Here is an 18,812-nt window from a genome sequence, read left to right as displayed (position 1 = left end):
ACCACTGACGCCAGGCAGACAATCTCTGAAGAGTATTGATAATGTCTGGAGTCACCCATCTTGTAAGGACACTGCCCAGAAGAAAGCAATGGGCAACCACTTCTGTAGAAAAATTTGCCAAGGACAGTCATGGTCATGGAAAAACTACGATCGCTTACTTCGTACAACAAGGCACAGAACAAATGAACAACCAGTTAATTGTGAAAAAACGATAAGTGACTTTGTATGCTTTTGTTTTCTTTTTACAGATAGAACAGCTGAAACAGAAAGCTGATAAACAAGTGAGAAGTGTAAGTACTGTAGTGTCCATATAATTTTGGCAGATGGCAGTATTTCGTAGATTTTCCTTGTAAAGTAGATGTTATTAATCATTAATATTTATAATTAGTTGAGATTTCTGGTCATTTCTCAGATTTACATAACATACACCTATAACTTAATTTTTTTTTCGGGGGGTGTGGTAGTATGTAGTTGTGCTTTTCAGAGAAAACTTTAAACCTGGATTTGCTCTTGTAGGCTCTATAAAGGTTATTCTTCAACAGGACATACCGAAGTGGACTCTGCAAGGATAAAAATAAAACTGAAGACATGTAAGAATGCAAGCTGAGCAGCTGGCCTTTTAGAGTCTGTTCAGTCATTCGTTAAAATCATGGCTGATCTACTACCTCAATCCCAATTATCCAAAAACTGACCTCACAAATTTATGCAGTTGAAAACAGAAATCTATCAATATGTTTTGAATGCACACAATGACTGAGTTTCCACTACCCTCTGTAGAAGAGCAGTCCTGTCGTTCACTACCCTCTGAAGAAAGTTCTCTCTTCATCCTTAAAGGTCTACCCATTATTCTGAAACTGTGCTCCCTTCCCGTCTTCTCAGCCAGATGAAACAGATTCCCTATATCTACCTTGTCTGACCCTTTTTTAAAAAAAAAATGAAATTTCTTTCTTCAAATCTCTAGGGAATGCAATCCCAATCTAATAAACCTCTCCTTGTATAGAAAACCTGCATCCCTGGAACTATACAGGTGAATCATTGTTGCACCTTTTGTATTGAATCCCTTCTGTAAAGGGACCAAACCTATAAGTGAAGTCTAAGAGCGCTATGTATAAACGTAGAGGAGGCCGCATCGGAAGCACTGGACACAATAGACCAGGGGCCCCCAACCTTTTTTGCACTGCGGACCGGTTTAATATTGACAATATTCTTGCGGACCGGCGGACTGGCCGACCCCGGGGGGGGGTGGGCCTGGTAGGGTTGCCGACGGACAAGAGTAGCGGTCAAATACGTTGGGTTTACCCCGAGAAAGACTACAATGACCATGAGGCCATGCGCGGGCACCAGTGCGCATGCGCGTACATGTAATATGCCGAATTCTCTCTACAAATCATTTTTGGCGATTCTGTCGGGGGTGGGTGTTAATCACGACCGGAATATGGGTAATAACTTGCTAATGCACTCAATTTCGTTTCTAAAAGGGTTTATCTAACGAATTTAATATTAAACACACAGTGCATATTTTCTTCGCATGAATATAGTGATAAGTCAATTATCAGGGGAGCTTGAAGTAAGTGTTGAACGAACTTCCATTAGAAGTGGTAAAGGCAGGTTCAATATTATCATTTAACGAAAAATTGGATAGCTATATGGACAGGAAAGGAATGAAGGGTTTTGGAATGAGTGCAGGTCGGTGGGACTAGGTGAGAGTAGTGTTTGGCACGGACTAGAAGGACAGAGATGGCCTGTTTCCGTGCTGTAATTGTTATATGGTTATATAAGTAAGTCAATAGCATCATAACATTTTAAGTAACGTTTGGATATTAAACACACAGCACATATTTTCGCCATATGAACATATAAAATCATTGCAACACACCAATCTCGCTGAATCAGTGGGAGCCCTGGGCTTGTTTTCCTGCAACAAGACGGTCCTATCGAAGGGTGATGGGAGACAGAGATACTCAAACGGGGTTCCTTATGTCCAGTCTATTGTGCAATTTAGTTTTCATTGCAGAGATACGTTGGAAATGGAAGCAACATTTTCAGTGCTTTCGTGGCTATCTCAGGATATTCAGCCTTAACTTTGATCCAGAATGCCGGCAGCAATATTATGTCAAACATACTTTTCAGCCCATCATCATTTGCAAGCTCGAGGAGTTGACCTCCTTCCTGCGCTGACATGGATGACGCGTGCGTAATGACCTCGCGTGCGTTCAAATTCAACAGTGGGCGTGACAGGGAATGAGGAAAGGTGCAGCTGACTCATATCGCCAAATCATATCGTTTCCTCACGGCCTGGTAGCACATGCTTTGCAGCCCAGTGATTGGGGACCGCTGCAATAGACAACCCCAACAGATTTGCAGGTGGAGTGTTGCCTCACCTGGAAGGACTGTCTGGGGCCATGAATGGATGTGAGGAAGGTGGTGTATGGGTAGGCGTAGCATGGGTAGGTGTAGCATTTAGGCCGTTCGGGAGGGACAGATGAGGGACAAGGGAGTGAGCAATTCCTGTGGAAAGCAGATTATATTCCATCTGGGTAGCCTCCAACCTGATGGCATGAATATCAATCCCTCCTGGTGAACAAATCCCCCATTCGCCATTCCCCATTCCCCACTCTAACCTTTACCTCTTCTCACCTGCCTATTACCTCCCTTGGGTCCCATCTTTCTTCTCTTTCTCCTATGGTTTACTCTCCTCTCCTATCAGATTCTTTCTTCTCCTGCCCTCGACCTTTCCCACCCACCTGACTTCAGCTATTCAACTTCCAGCTATCCTTCTTCCCCTCCCTCACCTTTTTTCATTGTGGCATCTCCCCCCACCCCCCCTCCTTCTCAGTACTGAAGAAGGGTCGCAGCCTGAAATGTCGACTATCTATTCATTTTCATAGATGCTGCCTGGCCTGCAGAGTTACTCCAGCATTTTGTGTGTGTTGCTTTGGACCAGGATTTGTTTTGTTCAAAAAAGGCAATCAGACTGAAGGAAAAGCAATGTTTACTTATATTATTTGATAGTGAATGTATTAAACAATATCACAATCTCTAGGAAACTATTAAAAATTAAAAAGCATCTGTAATAATCATCACTTTAGATTTCATTTATCATTTGTGGAATGCCTGGCTTACTATCTTACATAAGTAAATATAGACCATAAGTTGTGACTACAAGAACACCAAATGTATTTGATTATCAGACCTAAAGTTGTAGATGAGTATTTTGAAATAAATGAAGTATTTTTCATAGCTGTATTGATTGACTGGAAACATTTTATCTGTTCACAATGAAAGTATGATGTTTGTGCTTTATTTGATCTGTACTTTGACCCTATTACTGGCAGGTTCAATACAAAGTGATTGAAGATTACAATGGAGCTTGCTGTCCTTTAACAAAAGGTTTCAAAACATTTTATAGCACACCTTGTACTGAAGAGCCCAGAATTCAGCTGAAGAAAGGAGAATTGATTTCAGCCACAAGGGGTCTGAAGTAAGTTGAGCAAAATTTTTGATCATATCATGGAATGTTGTAAGGGTTTTGGAATTAATATACTGCTTTAGCAGTTATGTCCGGATGACTACTTTCCACTTCCAATTCTGGGCCAACTTGATGTCACCCAAAGCATTGTTCCCAGTGTTACAATGAGCCCTGCTCACATAATCTTTGTTGGCTTCCTGTTAGGCAAAGTTTAAAATTCTCATCATTATTTTCAAATCCCTTCATGGTCCATCTCCTCTTGTCATCTCCTCCTGTCATCTCCTCCATCACTATTATCTAGATCGCTGCATCCTTCCAGTCCAAGTCCTCTAATCCTCCCAAATCTCAGCACTACTACAGGGTCTCAACCCGAAATGTTGACCATCTTTCATCTCCATAGACACTGACTGTCCCACCAAGTTCCTCCAGCAGCTAGTTTATAGAAATTGACAACACAAGAGGCCCTGTAGTCCACAAAATCTGTGATGATGATGTCAATTGCCCTGTCTGCACAAGGTCTATATTCCTCCAACCCTACCTGTTTAAATGCCTGTCTAAATGACCTTTAACTGTTGCTATCATATCTGATTTAACTAGCTCCCCTGCCAGTGCATTCCAACTGCCTATCACTTTTCAAACAAAAAATCTTGCCTTGCTAATCTCCTTCCAAACTTTCCCAAACTTTCTCACTTCAAATCTAAGCCCTCTAGTATTTGAGATTTCCACCTAGGAAACTGACTTCCAACTCTCTAAACTATAACTTTAAATTCCAGCCATAAGACCATAAGGTATAGGAGCAGAATTAGGCTGTTTGGCTCATCAAGTCTGCTCAGCCATTTCTTCATGGCTGATCCATTTCCTTCTCAGCCCAAATTCCATGCCTTCTCCCTGTATTCCTTCATGCCCTGATTAATCAAGAACCTATTAACTTCTGCCCTAAATATACCCATTGACTTAGCCTCCAAAGCTGCCTGTGGCAACGAATTCCACAGATCACCACTCTCTGGTTAAAGAACTTCCTCCTCATCTCCATTTTAAATGAACATTCCTCTATTCTGAGTTTGTGTCCTCTGATCTTAGACTCCTCCACCTTAGGAAACATCCTCTCCACATCCACTCTGAGCCCTTTCAAGAATCGATAGTTTTCAATGAGATTCCCCCTTCATTCTTCTGAATTCCAGAGCCATCAAACGCTCCTCATATGATAAGCCTTTCAATCCTGGAATCCTTTTTGTGAACCTCCTTTATTTCTACTCTTTGCCTCCTGCCAATCGGCCAAGGCTTTATTGATGCTCGTATATTTCCTGTAATACTATGGGCTCTTGACTAGTTAAGCAGCCTCATCTGTGGCAGCTTTTCAAAGGCCATCTGAAAAACCAAGTAATCAATATCCACCGAATCTCCTTTGTCTATCCTACTTGCTTTTTCTTCAAAGAATTGTAGCAGATTTGTCAGACAAGATTTTCATGCTGACTTTATCTTGTGCCTCCAAATGCCCCAGAACCACTGTTGGGACCACTTCTGTTCACATTTTATGCCAATAATGTGGATGATGGAATTGATAGCCTTGTGCCCTAGTTTGTGGAAATAAAAAAGGCATGTGGAAAGGGCAATGTTGTGATAATAATAAGGGATTTTAATATGCCGATAGATTAGGAAAATTAAGTTGGTGCTGGATACCAAGAGATCACTGACCTCCTAAGGGTTCCTTAATCTAAGCTTCTTGATCAAATCTACGAGGTGGCTTTTTAGAGAAGCTTGTGGTTGAGCCCATTAGGGGAATGGCAATTCTGGATTGGATGTTATGCAATGGCTCGGATTTGATTAGGACGCTTAAGTTAAGGAATCCTTAGGAAGCAGGGATCATAATATGATAGAATTCACCCTGCAGTTTGAGAAGGAGAAGATAAGATTGAATTTATTGGAGTAAAAGGAATTACAAAGGCATGGGAGGTCAGCTAGCCAAAGCTGATTGGAAGGGGACACTAGCAGGGATAATGGCAGAACAGCAAAGTCTGGTGTTTATGAGGGAAATTTGGAATTCAGAAGGCACAGGAAAGATGCATCCCAAAGATGAAGTATTCTAAAGGCAGGAAGACACAACATGGCTGACAAGGGAGGTAAAAGACAGCATAAAAGCAAAAGGGAGGGCATATAATATAGCAAAAATTAGTGGAAAAGTAGAGGACTGGGAAGCTTAAAACCAACAGAAGGCAGCTAAAAAAGGAGAAAAGATGAAATATAAGCTAACCAATAATACAAAAGAGGATACAAAAAGTATTTTTCAGATACATAAAGCGAGACCAGAGTAGATTGGACCAGTGGAAAATGACGATGGAGGAAGCAGTAATAGGTGACAAAGAAATTGCAGATGAAGTTAGTAGCTATTTTGCATCACTGTGGAAGACACTAGCAGAATGCCAAGGGGCAGTGTCATTGCCATTACTAGGGAGAATGTGTTTGGGAAACTGAAAAGCCTGAAGGTAGTTAAATCACCTGGATTAGATAGACTACACCCCAGGGTTCTGAAAGAGGTAGTTGAAGAGATTGTGGAGGCATTGGTAATAATATTTCAGGAATTAAAAGAATCTTAAATGTTTCCTTAGGACTGGAAAATTGCACATGTTACTCTTTAAGAAAGGAGGGAGGCAGAAGAAAGGAAATTCTAAATCAGTTAGCCTGACTTTAGTGGTTGGAAAGATGTGGGGGTCTATTATTAAGGATGAGGTTTGGGGTACTTGGAGGCACATGACAAAAAGGGCTCTAGTCAACATGGAATTCTTTGAGGAAATAACAAGCAGTATAGACAAAGGAGTGTCAGTGGATGTTGTTTATTAGGATATTTAGAAGGCCTTGACAAGGTGCTGCACGTGAGGTTGCTTAACAGGATAGGAGACCATGGTATTACAGGAAAGGTTCTGGCATGGGTAGAAGATTGGCTGACTGGCAGGAAGCAAAGAGTGGGAATATAGGGGGCCTCTTCTATTGGCTACTGGTGAGACTAGTGTTGTGCCACAGGGGTCGGTGTTGGGATGACTTCTCTTCACCTTGTATGACTGTGATTTCGATGAAGGAATTGAAGGCTTTGTGGCAAAATTTGCAGATGATATAAAGGCAGGTCAAGGGGCAGGTAGCGTTGGAGCAGGGTGTGTGAAGAAGACAGATTGGGGGAATTGGTAAAGAAGTGGCAGATGGAATATAATATAGGGAAGTGCATGGTCATGCACTTTAGCAGAAGAAATAAAGGTGTGGGCCATCCTAGATGGGGTGAAAATTCAAAATTCAGAGGTGCAAGGCACTTGGGAGTTGTCATACAGGATTCCCTACAGCTTAACTTGCAGGTTGAGTCAGTGGTAAGGAAGGCAAATGCAATGTTAGCATTCGTTTCCAGAGGACCCGAACACAAAAGCGATACTTTAAAAGGCATTGGTCAGACCACACTTGGAGTATTGTGAACAGTTTTGGGCCACTTATTTAGGAAAGGATGAGCTGCCATTGGAGAGGGTCCAAAGGATGTTTATGAGAATGATCCTAGGAATGAAAGGATTAACATATGAGGAGCATTTCATAGCTCTGGACCTGTACTTGCTGGATTTCGAAGATTGAGCAGGGATCTCATTGAAACCTATGGAATATTGAAAGGTCTGATAAAGTGGATGCGGAGAGAATGTTTCCTGTAGTGGCAAGTCTAGGACCAGAGGGTACAGCCTCAGAATTAAGTGTTGTTACTTTAGAATACAGATGAGAAAAAATATTTTAGGCAGAGGGTGGTGAATTTGTGGAATTCATTGCCACAGGCAGCTACGTAGGCCAGGTCATTGGATATATTTAAGGCGGAGTTGGATAGGTTCTTGATTAATCAGGACATCAAAGGGTTACAGGGAGAAAGCTGGTGAACAGCCATTGAGAGGGATAATAAATCAGCCATTATCAAATGGCAGAGCAGGCTGAATGGCCTGATTCTGCTCCTATGTCTTATGGTAATGTTGTAATTGAATTCTTAAATTATCAAATGAAATGCTGATTCCAAATTGAGGCTGAAACAATTTAAGGAAAAAAGTTTTAATTTTGCAGTATATTTGAAGTAATAAAACTAAGTTGTAAATGTGGACAAATTGGAGAAAAAATAGAATGAGTATTTTATTGATCAATTTTAATTATCATTCAATTAACATTTCTCTTCAGGCACTGGATGTATGGTGATAAGAACTTGAAGAAAAATGCCCATGGTAAGTAAACTTAGAACCTTACTTCTCAGAGACAATGTGTCTTGGTTTATTTGAATCTCATTACTGTATTGCTTAGAGCTTCAAAGTAATCAATGTAAAATATTTTGTCTGCTACTTAAACTTTGTGTGTTGATTAGGCTAATTACCTGAATATGTATTTTTCAGAATTGGATTGTGATTAAAATGTTGCTTCAGTTCTTTATATGTTTCAATATATGAATAATATTGAGCTGCTGGACTGAAAGAATAGCTATGTATGTAGTTGCTCATCAACTAAGGGATTTTTACCTGTTTATCAACTTGGCCTGCTGAGATCCTTGGTCTTCAAAATTGATTTCATCCACTTGAGTAATCATCCCTTAATAGACTACTGGATGGGTTGATTTTGTTTTATTTTGCACAATATTCTGAGGGGTTAAATGTTATCTGATCATGCAAGTCAAAGTTACAAAACATCTCCTGGGAAAAATGCTGAAAATACTCAGCTATATTCCCTGGTCTGATGAATGGCATTGACCTGAAACAATACTGTTTCCATTTTCCACAGAAATTTCTTGACTTCACCAGCATTTTCTGTTTTTTTTTATGTAACATTCCGTTATATTGGCTGGTGTATGTCTAGGGGAAATCCCGCCCAGCACCTGCTTCAACACTCCCCTCAGGGTCAGTCACCGCCCGAATCAATCACAAACATCAATCATCAGCCAGCACACCCAGTAAATTTTAACAAATACACTTTATAGATATTACTAATTCTATAACATTAATATACATTTGATACAGAGAGGAAAGTAATGGAAAAAAAAAGGCGCCAACACTTGTCAAAGTCCAAGTTCTTCGCGCGCTACCGTTGGAACTCAATTCGACATCAGACGACCACCCGAATTCCGTCGACTCACAGCTTGGGACCACCCTGAGTGATCGACCGGAGCCTCTCCGCACGTCCGCCGTCCTCCTCGTCTATCCTCCAACTCCCCGCCAAAACTCAGTCCACAGTCATATCATACAGCATGGCATCCGAAAACAAAACGATACATAACCACCTAATAACAAGGCTAATAGAACCTTGTTATCTCATTCTAAAGTAAAACAAACTGTTAGCGCAAACTCTCTGCAGCGTTAAAACACAACAAAGCCGCATTCCCCAGATTAACATAACAAAATCGCCATTTTAAATGTAACAAAAGAAAGACCACGTACCTTTATTTTAAAGGACTTGTTTTTTTTAAAAGATTTATGTTTTAAAAAAATCTCAATTCACCTTGTATTAAATTTATTCATTTCAAAGCTTTTAAATTCCATGATGCTAATGTTGTTCAAGACTTTCTGTAAAATTCCGACACCATACTAGTCAAGCAATTAAAGTGTTTTGTTGGGGAAGAACTTGTAGGTAAAAATAAGATATGTGCCCCAGTTTAACAAGAACGGGATAATTTGTAGACCTTAATGATCTGCAGTAGTATTCTCAATACATTGTATTGCTGTGGCGGCATGTCTAGTTGGAACTAGGAAAGATTCTGATACTTGCATAATAACCAAACTAATAAATTAGGAACTAGACAAGGCTACTCTACCCCTCCATCCTGCTTTGTCCATTTAATGAGTTAAGCCTTTCCTGATCATAACCACTCACTGATAAGTTATCTTTTCATTCTCTGCTTAATTAAGAATTTCTACATTAAAATTTCGAAGATTCTGCTTTCATTCCTCTGAAGAAGAATATAGTAGAGTCATAGAGTAATACATCACATACAGACCATTCAGCGCAATCGCTCTATGCCGACCACAGCATCCTTGCTAGCTCCATTTGCAAGACTAGGCCTTCTAAATTGAATAGGAATAAACAATAGATGGAAATGTAAAAACTAAGGCAAAGCTCATACAGTGTACAGTGGTCTGTTTCTTCTTGAAGACCCTTCAGAATAATTTTCTTTCATTGGCTTCTACAGATTCTTAAATACAAGAGGTTTTATATCCTGGTATATGAAAGGAATCAAGCTACACAACTTGTTGGCATTACATTTCAAAAAATATACAACCAAACTTTCATGCCGAATACTTGCTCCATGAGCAAATATAGTCCGGATACCAAAAAGCTGGTTAACCTTGAGACCCCACGACTATATCGCTATCAATATTTGGCACCCTGATAAAAGAATAACGAATATATCCTAGTGCACAGAGCACAGATCGTCATCTGACAAAGTTGGTGTCAAGATTGGAAAACCAACTGCCCACTTGTCACCTGCAGTATAATGATGATAATCAATTCATAATTTTTATGTTCAGTAAGTTACAGATAATTTCCCTTGGTAATTGTCCTAATTCCACCATGGATGGTCCCAAGCCCAGCTGCAAAAGGAGGAGGGTTGGGCGTGAGGCTAGCAACCCCATCCTGTAAAAACCCAGAGCTACAGAAATGCCAACAGAGGCTCTGGCGACCTCATCCCTGGGCGAGGAAGGATACACCAAGAAGGTGGACTACTTGAAGGACTTACAGGATGGAGGACTTCGGTGAGCTCCTGTCAGCAACCTGTGTCCCATTAGGGGTGATGGGCTTAACAACAATTGTGATCCTACTTATTTATAGCTACTAGGCCTTGGGTATTCTACCTTATAGTTTTAGAAGCTGTCCTCCCATAATTGATCTTGCAGCTCCAAGGATAAGCTGAGGAAGAACTTAGCAAGCTAAGAGACTCTTTAGATTTCCATTTTAAAAAAGCATGCAAGGAAAAAGGCAATTTGTAAATCTCTTGGAGAGAATAATTGTTTCAATGACTTTCAATAATATTAGACTTTTCTTTAAACAGTTGGAAAACATGAACGAGGCTGGTTCCCAAGAAAGTGTGTGGAGAAATACTCAAATGGCCCTGCCACAGATAAAAAGTCAGAAGAGGATAAAAAGAATTTCTGATGCTATTGGTGCCCGTTTTCTAACAGCAGAGTTAATAATGGCCTTCTACAGGACCTCCTTGGCTTGAAGTTTCTTTTCCACATTTAATTCTTACTTGACCTGTTTTGATAAAGCAATTGTTTTCTTAAGCATTTCTTTTATAATCAAAGAAATTCCTTCAAAATTTCCAATGTTTGTGACACAACCTAATTATGGTGATAGAGATTTGAGAGATGATTCTCAATTTTAAAATAATAAATTCCTTTTCTTTTCATATGCATTTGAGTGATCTAGTTTTGCTATGAAACTATGGAAACAATTTCCTGGGACAAATTGGGACAATTAAATCAATGTACAACTCCTTAATCACATCCATGCCTCCACTTTTGATTCTGTCTCCCACTGAAAGCCATTATGCTCTTTCAGCCTGGTCACACTTCCTGGTTAAGCACATCTTGGCCAGATATTAATTGGGCCCCTCAACTTCATGTTCACATCAAACACAATCCCACCTGTTTGAATGGCATTGCTGAACTTTATTAAAGGTGTTTGTCTTTAGCTTGTTTATAAATTAATATAGCATTCAAATTATAACAAAATCAATGTCTTGAAATTTAAATTCAGTTTTCCTTTGGGTTCAGTAAACTTTGTGCAATCTAAAGAAAACAGAAAAGTTCTAATCTAATTTGGGTAGGTATTATCTGACTATCCATTGACTGATCAGCATCAAGGTAACATAGCTTTGTAAAAAAAAAACAGACAAAAGAATGGTAAGGAAACGGCAAGGTCGTGAGTGTGAGCATATGTGTGTGAGAGTGTGATTGATTCTGGTCAACATCCAGCCATGGAGAAATGGTTATGATTTATTTTATGGGACAGGTTAACAGATTATCAAGGTCGTAAGAAATAACTTTTGTCAAGTCTTAGCCTCTTTTTAATGATGGTAAGGGATTTTATAGACAGTAAAAGTTTGCAAAAGGTACTTACTCTGGTATCATACAAAATATACCCTTTCCTCATTATATGCGTCTTCAGACAATGCAGATTCACAGTTATGTGAGGAACTTATTTCTACCAATGTCTCCTTATATGCGTCCAAAACTCACAGTTATGCGAGGAGCGCTGCTTTCCCGCCTATACAAGTCAGCTGTGCGTGCCTCACAATCTCACTCCCGCCAGTCTCGCATTGGTTTTGGCAAGGTGTGGATGCGCGATCTTAAGCTTTTGTTGGTTTTACCTACGGTGCAGTGATTTTGCGTTTGAAATATTTAACTATGCCTCCTAAACATCCGACGTCGTGTCCTGGGCCATCAGCGGAGCAGCAGGGAACCGCTTTAACACTTGAAAAAAGTTGGAAATTATACACAGCGCGGCATCAGCTGAAGGTAACACAGCTCTGGGACGCTACTGCCGGGAACAGAATCTTGCCTTTAAAGTTCTTTTGTTGCTTGACAATGCGCCAGCCCATCCTAAACATTTGGGCAGCATTCATCCTAACAGAACAGTGCACTTCCTGCCGCTTAACACAACATCGCTGATTCAACCACTCAACCAAGGAATGATCCACATTCAAGCGTATGTATTTTTTTTTTACGGCGAACTATCTCAGATGCTGCAAGCAACATACGATTTTGAAAATCCCGGGAGTTTACCAACGGTGAGGGAATGGTGGATGTTGGAACACTTGGCACAAATGGCGATGTACATGGACCCGAGTTTAGAACGGAGTCAGCATTTCAGTCGTTCCTTGCCATCAACCCTTCTCCCCTACAAGCAAATTTATGCTGCCAAGCAAACAACCCTCATCACTTTCTTCAAATTGATGTCATCTCCTGCTGCCGGCAGTTCTAAGAGTTCTGTGAGTCTTCCTTCACCCCTTGCTGTGCTTGATATGATCCTGACGACATACAACCATCCACCTTATCCATGTAAAGCTGCCCAACACCACTACAACCACTCATCTCCCGGAGTGAACACACCTGCCACTGTTGGTGAGTACTGTACACCCTAGGATGTCAACTTTCTATGATTTATTACATTGAACATTACCTTAAATTAATGAAATATAATACAAATGTCTTGCGGTACTGCTTTTGTGTCATATTGGTATGAAAATGTGAATAAATTACAAATAAAACATATTTAGGAAGCCCTCTGGAATGCATCCCTATTTTCTCCATTTAAATAATTATTCATATTATGCGATTTCACATTATGCGTCGACTGAGAGGAACTTATCCCCCTCATATAATGAGGATAGGGTGTAGCATTCATGGTATTGGTGATCTCAGTCTGGATTCATTATACTAATGAAACATCAGAAGTACCTGTTAATGATTTATTCAGTGTTTCATAATCTGTTAATAATTTGAATAGGCTACAAAAATAGGTTACAAATGAGTATAGACAGATTAACTAAAAGGATAAGAAAAACAAAATCTTTTTTTGAAAGGAGAGAATGGAAATTGAGTTGTTGAGTGAAGTTCTACTCAAAATCAGTTAGTATGGAGGTACAATACAGCCCTGTTGTATTTAACTGAGGACAGAAGGGGAAAACAATATAATTCTGGAATAGAGATTACATACTGTAGTTAAAAAATGTAACTTGCCTAAGTTTCCCTAAATGAGTAATCTTAATGTCAAATGCAACTCCTTTATTCAAAGAGATAAAGCTGGAAAGTATGGGCCAGTCAGCTTTACATCGGTTATTAAGGAAAATGTTACAAGTCCTTATTAAGACAATTTTTAGCAGTGTCTTTAAATTCATGGCAGTCAGTCAATGTCACTTTATAAAAGAAAATCTGATTAATTTATTGGAATTCTTTGAAGTAAGGCAGACTGTAGATGGAAGCGGGTTCAATGGATGATGCAAACTTTGATTTCCCAAACATACCTAAAAACAATGTTGTTTCAAAGGATATTTTCAGAAAATAAAAACTCGTAATAGGATGCAACAAAGTTCAAAGCGGAATTATCAAAGTATGTATATGCTTTCATATACTACCTTGAGATTCATTTTCTTGCATACATTTACAGGGGAAAAAATCAATAGAATTTACAAAAAAGACTAAACAGAAACAAAGACTGGCAAACATTAGTTATGCTCACAGAAACGTTTGTAAACTGAGTGGATTATTGCTCAGAGCATAATCCAATCTGTTTGGTTTCTTCAAGGACACCACACCATGAACATCAAATACTAAATTGGAAGAGCAAATGAATTGCTGCTTCATCTGAGAAGTGTTCAGGCCCTTGGAATGGTAGCACAGAAACAAAGGAGGCTGTGGTCAGGTGGAATGCAGACAGGAACGCATGATTTTCAAAAAAAGTGATAATGTTGTGTCAGAGGGGAATTATAATGGGTCAGGGGGAAGAAAAGGTTGTCTGTAGGTGTGTAAATTTATTTAACCATTTATTGAAATAGTACGTGCAATAAGCCCTTTCAAGCCACGCAGCCCAGCAATCCGCCAATTTAATCATAGCCTAATCACAGGACAATTTACAATGATCAATTAACCCACCATTTGGTAGGTTTTTAGACTGGGAGGAAACTCACACGGTCACAGGGAGAGCATATAAACTCCTTACAGACAGCGGCGGGAATTGAATGTGGGTCACTGGTACTGTAAAGCAGCGGTCCCCAACCACCGGCCCGCGAGTATGTGCTACCGGGCCGCGAGGAAACAATATGATTTGGCGATATGAACTGATGTGAGTCAGCTGCACCTTTCCTCATTCCCTGTCACACCCACTGTTGAACTTGAACGCACGCAAGGTCCGCAAGAATATTGTCAATATTAAACTGATCCGCGGTGCACAAAAGGTTGGCGACCCCTGCTGTAAAGCACTGTGCAAGCCACTACACTACTGGGCCTCAGAATGCAGAATTTGAAATGTATAGAAGAATGTGCAGTGGATGCTGGAAATCAGAATTGAGAATACAATAGTTATCTGCAGAAGATAAACTCATTATTGGATTTGGAAGACTGGAATGTGCCTATTTGGAAGATGAGGTTATTTTCCTCAAGCTATTTTGGAGCAAAGGTAGGTGGATTTCACAATGAACCTGGGCTAGAGAAGTAAAATAAAGACAGACAGAAATTCAGCATTGTACCAGTAGAATGACTGGAGGGATTCCACAAAATGGAAACAATCTGAATTTAGTGGGTGCAATGTAACCCTTTTGTTCTGAACGGAATAACCAATAAATTTCTGCTTTATAAGATGTGTCTGAGGCTTCAGGTAACAGGTTGGTAAAAGGACAAGTTTTGGGCTCCTGCAATTTCAAGGAAGATGCTGCTGCCAGGAAAGTGGATTCTGGTACAAGTCGGAGGGGGGAAAATGTGATTGGGAGTATATGGTTACTTTGGAAATCCAAAAGAGATAGATGAAAATGAGACTCTCTTCACATCAGTGATCTCAGAAATTGCAGAATCAGTTGTACGTATCAGAGCAATATTGTTGTACATAAAAATGGTCCATCCAACCCAGAGCAACACACACAAAATGCTGCAGGAATGCAGCATCTATGGAAATTAATAAACAGTCCATGTTTCAGGCAGAGACCCTTCTTCAGGTAAGATGGGGGAAGATACCAGAGTTAAAAGTTGGGGGAGGGAAGGGGAAGGAGGACAAGCTAAAAGATGGTAGGTGAAGCCGGGTGGGTGTGTGTGGGGGGGGGGCGCGAATGAAGTAAGAGGCTGGGAAGTGATAGGTGGAAAAGGCAAAGGGCTGGAGAAGGAGGAGTCTGATAGGAGAAAGGGAAAGAGAAGGGGCTCTAGGAGGAGGTGATAGGCAGAGAGAGGAGATAAGAGGACAGAGTGGGGAATAGAAGAGGGAATAAAAATTACCAGAAAGAGAAATCAATGTCTATACCATTAGGTTGGAGGCTACCCAGACAGAATATGAGGTGTTGCTCCACCCCGAGAGAGGCCTCATTGTAGCAAAAAAGGCAGCCATGGACTATTGTTTGTCCACTGAGAAATTACACTTTTGGCAGATGGAGTGGAGGTACTCGACAAAGCAGTCTCCCATTTTAAGTTGAGTCTCACCAACGTAGAGGATGCCACATCGGGAGCACTGGATATAGTAGATGACCCCAACAGATTTGCAGGGGAAGTGTTGCTTCACCTGGAGGGATTGTTTGGGGCCTTGAATGGAGGTCAGATCCATTATGTCTATACCTATCAAAATAAAAATTGCTAAATGCATTTTCCTGCTCTTGGTCCATGGGACAGTGAGAGTAGGAATGCGATGAGGTGGAGGATAAATGCGTGACTGAGGGATTGGAGCAGGGGGCAGGGATTCAAGTTTTTGGATCATTGGGACCTCTCTTGGCGCAGGCGTGACCTGTACAAAAAGGACGGGTTACACTTGAATCCTAGGGGGACCAATATCCTGGCAGGGAGATTAGCGGGGGCTACTGAGGTGACTTTAAACTAGAATGGTTGGGGGGTGGGAATCAAATTAAAGATGCTAGGCGTGAGGAGGTTAGTTCACAACAGAGGGATGGGAACCAGTGCAGAGAGACAGAAGGGTGTAAAGTGAGGGTAGAAGCAAAAAGTACTAAGGAGAAAAGTAAAAGTGGCAGGCCGACAAATCCAGGGCAAGCATTAAAAAGGGCCACTTTTCAACATAATTGTATAAGGGCTAAGAAAGTTGTAAAAGAGCGCCTGAAGGCTTTGTGTGTCAATGCAAGGAGCATTTGTAATAAGGTGGATGAATTGAAAGTGCAGATTGTTATTAATGATTATGATATAGTTGGGATCACAGAGACATGGCTCCAGGGTGACCAGGGATGGGAGCTCAACGTTCAGGGATATTCAATATTCAGGAGAGATAGACATGAAGGAAGGGGAGGTGGGGTGGCGTTGCTGGTTAAAGAAGAGATTAACGCAATAGAAAGGAAGGACATAAGCCGGGAAGATGTGGAATCGATATGGGTACAGCTGCGTAACACTAAGGGGCAGAAGACGCTGGTGGGAGCTGTGTACAGGCCACCTAACAGTAGTAGTGAGGTCGGAGATGGTATTAAACAGGAAATTAGAAATGTGTGCAATAAAGGAACAGCAGTTATAATGGGTGACTTCAATCTACATGGAGATTGGGTGAACCAAATTGGTAAAGGTGCTGAGGAAGAGGATTTCTTGGAATGTATGCGGGATGGTTTTTTGAACCAACATGTCGAGGAACCAACTAGAGAGCAGGCTATTCTGGACTGGGTTTTGAGCAATGAGGAAGGGTTAATTAGCGATCTTGTCGTGAGAGGCCCCTTGGGTAAGAGTGACCATAATATGGTGGAATCCTTCATTAAGATGGAGAGTGACATAGTTAATTCAGAAACAAAGGTTCTGAACTTAAAGAGGGGTAACTTTGAAGGTATGAGACGTGAATTAGCTAAGATAGACTGGCAAATGACACTTAAAGGATTGACGGTGGATATGCAATGGCAAGCATTTAAAGATCGCATGGATGAACTACAACAATTGTTCATCCCAGTTTGGCAAAAGAATAAATCAAGGAAGGTAGTGCACCCGTGGCTGACAAGAGAAATTAAGGATAGTATCAATTCCAAAGAAGAAGCATACAAATTAGCCAGAGAAAGTGGCTCACCTGAGGACTGGGAGAAATTCAGAGTTCAGCAGAGGAGGACAAAGGGCTTAATTAGGAAGGGGAAAAAAGATTATGAGAGAAAACTGGCAGGGAACATAAAAACGGACTGTAAAAGCTTTTATAGATATGTAAAAAGGAAAAGACTGGTAAAGACAAATGTAGGTCCCCTGCAGACAGAAACAGGTGAATTGATTATGGGGAGCAAGGACATGGCAGACCTATTGAATAATTACTTTGGTTCTGTCTTCACTAAGGAGGACATAAATAATCTTCCAGAAATAGTAAGGGACAGAGGGTCCAGTGAGATGGAGGAACTGAGCGAAATACATGTTAGTAGGGAAGTGGTGTTAGGTAAATTGAAGGGATTGAAGGCAGATAAATCCCCAGGGCCAGATGGTCTGCATCCTAGAGTGCTTAAGGAAGTAGCCCAAGAAATAGTGGATGCATTAGTGATAATTTTTCAAAACTCGTTAGATTCTGGACTAGTTCCTGAGGATTGGAGGGTGGCTAATGTAACCCCACTTTTTAAAAAAGGAGGGAGAGAGAAACCGGGGAATTATAGACCGGTTAGCCTAACGTCGGTGGTGGGGAAACTGCTGGAGTCAGTTATCAAGGATGTGATAACAGCACATTTGGAAAGCGGTGAAATGATCGGACAAAGTCAGCATGGATTTGTGAAAGGAAAATCATGTCTGACGAATCTCATAGAATTTTTTGAGGATGTAACTAGTAGAGTGGATAGGGGAGAACCAGTGGATGTGGTATATTTGGATTTTCAAAAGGCTTTTGACAAGGTCCCACACAGGAGATTAGTGTGCAAACTTAAAGCACACGGTATTGGGGTTAAGGTATTGGTGTGGGTGGAGAATTGGTTAGCAGACAGGAAGCAAAGAGTGGGAATAAACGGGACCTTTTCAGAATGGCAGGCGGTGACTAGTGGGGTACCGCAAGGCTCAGTGCTGGGACCCCAGTTGTTTACAATATAAATGACTTGGATGCGGGAATTAAATGCAGCATCTCCAAGTTTGCGGATGACACGAAGCTGGGTGGCAGTGTTAGCAGTGAGGAGGATGCTAAGAGGATGCAGGGTGACTTGGATAGGTTGGGTGAGTGGGCAAATTCATGGCAGATGCAATTTAATGTGGATAAATGTGAAGTTATCCACTTTGGTGGCAAAAATAGGAAAACAGATTATTATCTGAATGGTGGCTGATTAGGAAAAGGGGAGGTGCAACAAGACCTGGGTGTCATTATACACCAGTCATTAAAAGTGGGCATGCAGGTACAGCAGGCGGTGAAAAAGGCGAATGGTATGCTGGCATTTATAGCGAGAGGATTCGAGTACAGGAGCAGGGAGGTACTACTGCAGTTGTACAAGGCCTTGGTGAGACCACACCTGGAGTATTGTGTGCAGTTTTGGTCCCCTAATCTGAGGAAAGACATCCTTGCCATAGAGGGAGTACAAAGAAGGTTCACCAGATTGATTCCTGGGATGGCAGGACTTTCATATGAAGAAAGACTGGATGAACTGGGCTTGTACTCGTTGGAATTTAGAAGATTGAGGGGGGACCTGATTGAAACGTATAAGATCCTAAAGGGATTGGACAGG

The 18,812-nt window shown here is 41.0% G+C and overlaps 1 protein-coding gene across 1 annotated transcript in view; it reads left to right on the top strand.

Annotated features, from left to right (window-relative positions):
- The window catches only part of zdhhc6 (zinc finger DHHC-type palmitoyltransferase 6), a 29,243-nt gene extending 18,376 nt beyond the window's left edge, over nucleotides 1–10,867 (top strand). The window contains exons 8-11 of the mRNA XM_063071940.1: nucleotides 249–290; nucleotides 3,336–3,481; nucleotides 7,655–7,698; nucleotides 10,509–10,867. Of these exons, the coding sequence (XP_062928010.1) occupies nucleotides 249–290; nucleotides 3,336–3,481; nucleotides 7,655–7,698; nucleotides 10,509–10,612 (336 nt within the window). The 3' untranslated portion in view covers nucleotides 10,613–10,867. The remainder of the gene's footprint in view (nucleotides 1–248; nucleotides 291–3,335; nucleotides 3,482–7,654; nucleotides 7,699–10,508) is intronic.
- The last annotated feature ends 7,945 nt before the right edge of the window (nucleotides 10,868–18,812 follow it).

The sequence above is a fragment of the Mobula hypostoma genome, chromosome 19, assembly GCF_963921235.1.
Source record: "Mobula hypostoma chromosome 19, sMobHyp1.1, whole genome shotgun sequence".
In the NCBI taxonomy this organism is placed as follows: Eukaryota; Metazoa; Chordata; class Chondrichthyes; order Myliobatiformes; family Myliobatidae; genus Mobula; species Mobula hypostoma.
The sequence above is the reverse complement of the archived record's forward strand: the minus strand, read 5'-3'. Positions and strand labels throughout refer to the sequence as shown.